General features: G+C 52.4%; 1 protein-coding gene across 1 annotated transcript; it reads right to left on the reverse strand.

The window, feature by feature from the left end:
* Positions 1-238: 238 nt before the first annotated feature.
* LOC125552220 (putative phospholipase A2 homolog 2) lies at positions 239-2,061 on the reverse strand. Its single transcript, XM_048715709.2, has 4 exons — positions 1,763-2,061; positions 1,620-1,665; positions 1,204-1,329; positions 239-630 (listed from the first exon to the last, which is right to left on the reverse strand). The coding sequence occupies exons 1-4, from the start codon at positions 1,877-1,879 to the stop codon at positions 446-448; spliced, it is 474 nt and encodes a 157-aa protein (XP_048571666.1). The 5' UTR covers positions 1,880-2,061; the 3' UTR covers positions 239-445.
* Between the last annotated feature and the right edge of the window lie 328 nt (positions 2,062-2,389).

The following is a 2,389-nucleotide window of genomic DNA, read 5'->3' on the forward strand; positions in this document are numbered from 1 at the left end:
GGAAAAAGTGAGGGGTGTTAGTTGGTTGGGGGAGAACTAACGAGTGCTAAGCAACCAAGGGCATATAAATAGAAATCCCCTTAATTAGTGGATGAGGCAAAATATTTGCCTCCGTTTTTTTAAAACACGCATATATAAATTTCTATCCCTTTGAACTCATGACTAAAGAACGGTGTGGCAAAGCAGTACTTCTAGAAACGAAGGAAATACTGGTCTACTGGACACAGGACAACAGGAATATCCTTTGACTACAGTATGTCCTTTGACTACAGAAACAATGTTGCAACCCATGCATGCCATTTCGCACCAGTCTGCGGTCCAGCAATATGCCGCGCACCGTACATATCACCAAACTGGTCCAAAGCACAGTAGTGCCCGATTGCAGCACCACCGCGCCACGCCACGCCTACCACATTATTTCCTAAGTACTGCCCGATGATGGTTACTACTGCCCGATGTCGCGCTTGTGAAGGATCTTCCCCGCGAGCACGGCCGCCTCGATGACGCCCTTTATGACGAACGCCGTCTCGCCGACGCCGCACTTGTTCCCCGGGAACGTCGGCCCCGCCGGGTTCACCCCGTCGAGGCAGCCCAGCAGGTTCTCGTTGCACCCGGTGTTCAGGTAGTCATCTGCACACACGACACACGGAGTGAGTGCACCACAAATCATTCAGACACAGTGGCAGGATCAGTGCGCGCGGCCGGGTGAGTGCGACGGCGGCGTTTTCTTCCCTGCAATCATGCGTGACGCTGCCGCGGTCGAAATGGGGGCGACAGGGCCGGCGACGTTGACGAGCTAGTGGCGCAGCGGCGTACGTGTCGGTAGCGTCGCACGCATCGGCTTATCTCCATACGAAATGCGTACTTATTTGGAGGAGCGTGTGCTGATACGAACTGCATGCGGCTTATCTGGAGCGTGTTGGGCCAATGAGGGAGCCATCTGCCCATGCACTTGTTAATCTAATCATTCCTAATCATGCATGCCGGTGCCACTGGGGATACGATCTGCTTGCTATAGGTGGCGTGTCATCTCGTAAACAACTGGCATGAGGCCGAGAGCTCTGTGTCTGTGGGGCCTTTTGGTGGAGATGTCAAACGAAGCAAACAAAAGGGAAACTGTACGTGTTTTCCTCCTGCCCGATCTTTTCGGTTCAGATAGATAGATAGAAGAAGAATGTGTGGAGCTGGGAGAAGATATCGTACTGTTGTTGGCGGCGACGCAGTGGTCGTGGACCATGCAGCAGGCGTCCAGGGCGTCGCAGGGCTTCTCGCCGGGGCAGCCGCTGTAGAGGATTCCGCAGTATTTCCCGTACCTCAGCACAGGCGGGACTTCCGGAGGGACGCCGGCCGGTGGCGTGCCGGAAACCAAGGGCAAGCGAGCGTCAGTTACTTCAGTCCAGCCCATTATTCAACTGAAAAATAACAGGAAATCTGCTATCCTATCCTAGCTACTTCTGCGCGGCAATGCTGCCGTCTGGCTAAAAAAGAGCTAGTCAAGATGAAGTTCAATCTAACAATCTAACTTGCAGTTCAATCTGATTGGGATCGACTGCTTTGTTCTTTTCAGGAACTAAAACCGCAGATTGCTGAGACTGATCAGCGTTGAGGCAAGTGCTTACCCGTGCAAAACTTGGACTCGCATGTCCGGCTGCAGTCCTGCTTCCCCTGCAAGGCCACGACGAAATCGATCAGCTCCACATGCAAACGAACAATCCAAATCGATTTGCTAGTAAGCCGTACGCTCGATCTCCCACGTACGTACCGCCGGTGGTTTCCCATGGCTGAAGAGGTCGCCGACCTCGAGCCCCCGCGAAGCCGTCACCAGCGAGAGGAGAAGCAGCAAGGAACACCAATGGGAGAGACCGAGCACCGATCTCATTGCTGCTGTGTCCAAGTCGCGGAAGGGAAGCAGAGAGGAGCTTCTGCCAGGGACGAAGCAGGGCGAGGTGTGTGGGGTGCGAAGTATACGTGATCTATTTTCGTAAGGCACCGCGTGAGTTACTTATATGAGCTCTCGGGTTTGGGGCCTGGATGCGGTGGCGTGGTGCAGCAACTAGCACAGGTGAAGCGATCACTGGGCATGCCACTGGTGACGGGAGGTGCCATGGCATGTGCCATCAGCCGATTCATATCCCCATATTTTGTGGAGTGGTCGCTCTTATCCTGACGTTTATAATCGCTAACTTTAGCTGCGGTAGCTTGCAAAATGATTTTATATTATAGGACGGAAGGAGTATGTACTAAAAACCGGCTATCGCTAAGTTGTCTACCCCACCTCACTCCACATTTATCATATGAACTAGTCATTGCAGCAATGTTATGCTAAAGTTGCACAGTTTCAAGGTTATAACTTCGGTTGACAAAGATTAGTAAGAAAAAACTCCAAACA

The sequence above is a fragment of the Triticum urartu genome, chromosome 4A, assembly GCF_056163025.1.
Source record: "Triticum urartu cultivar PI428250 chromosome 4A, HENAU_Tu73, whole genome shotgun sequence".
Lineage (NCBI taxonomy): Eukaryota > Viridiplantae > Streptophyta > Magnoliopsida > Poales > Poaceae > Triticum > Triticum urartu.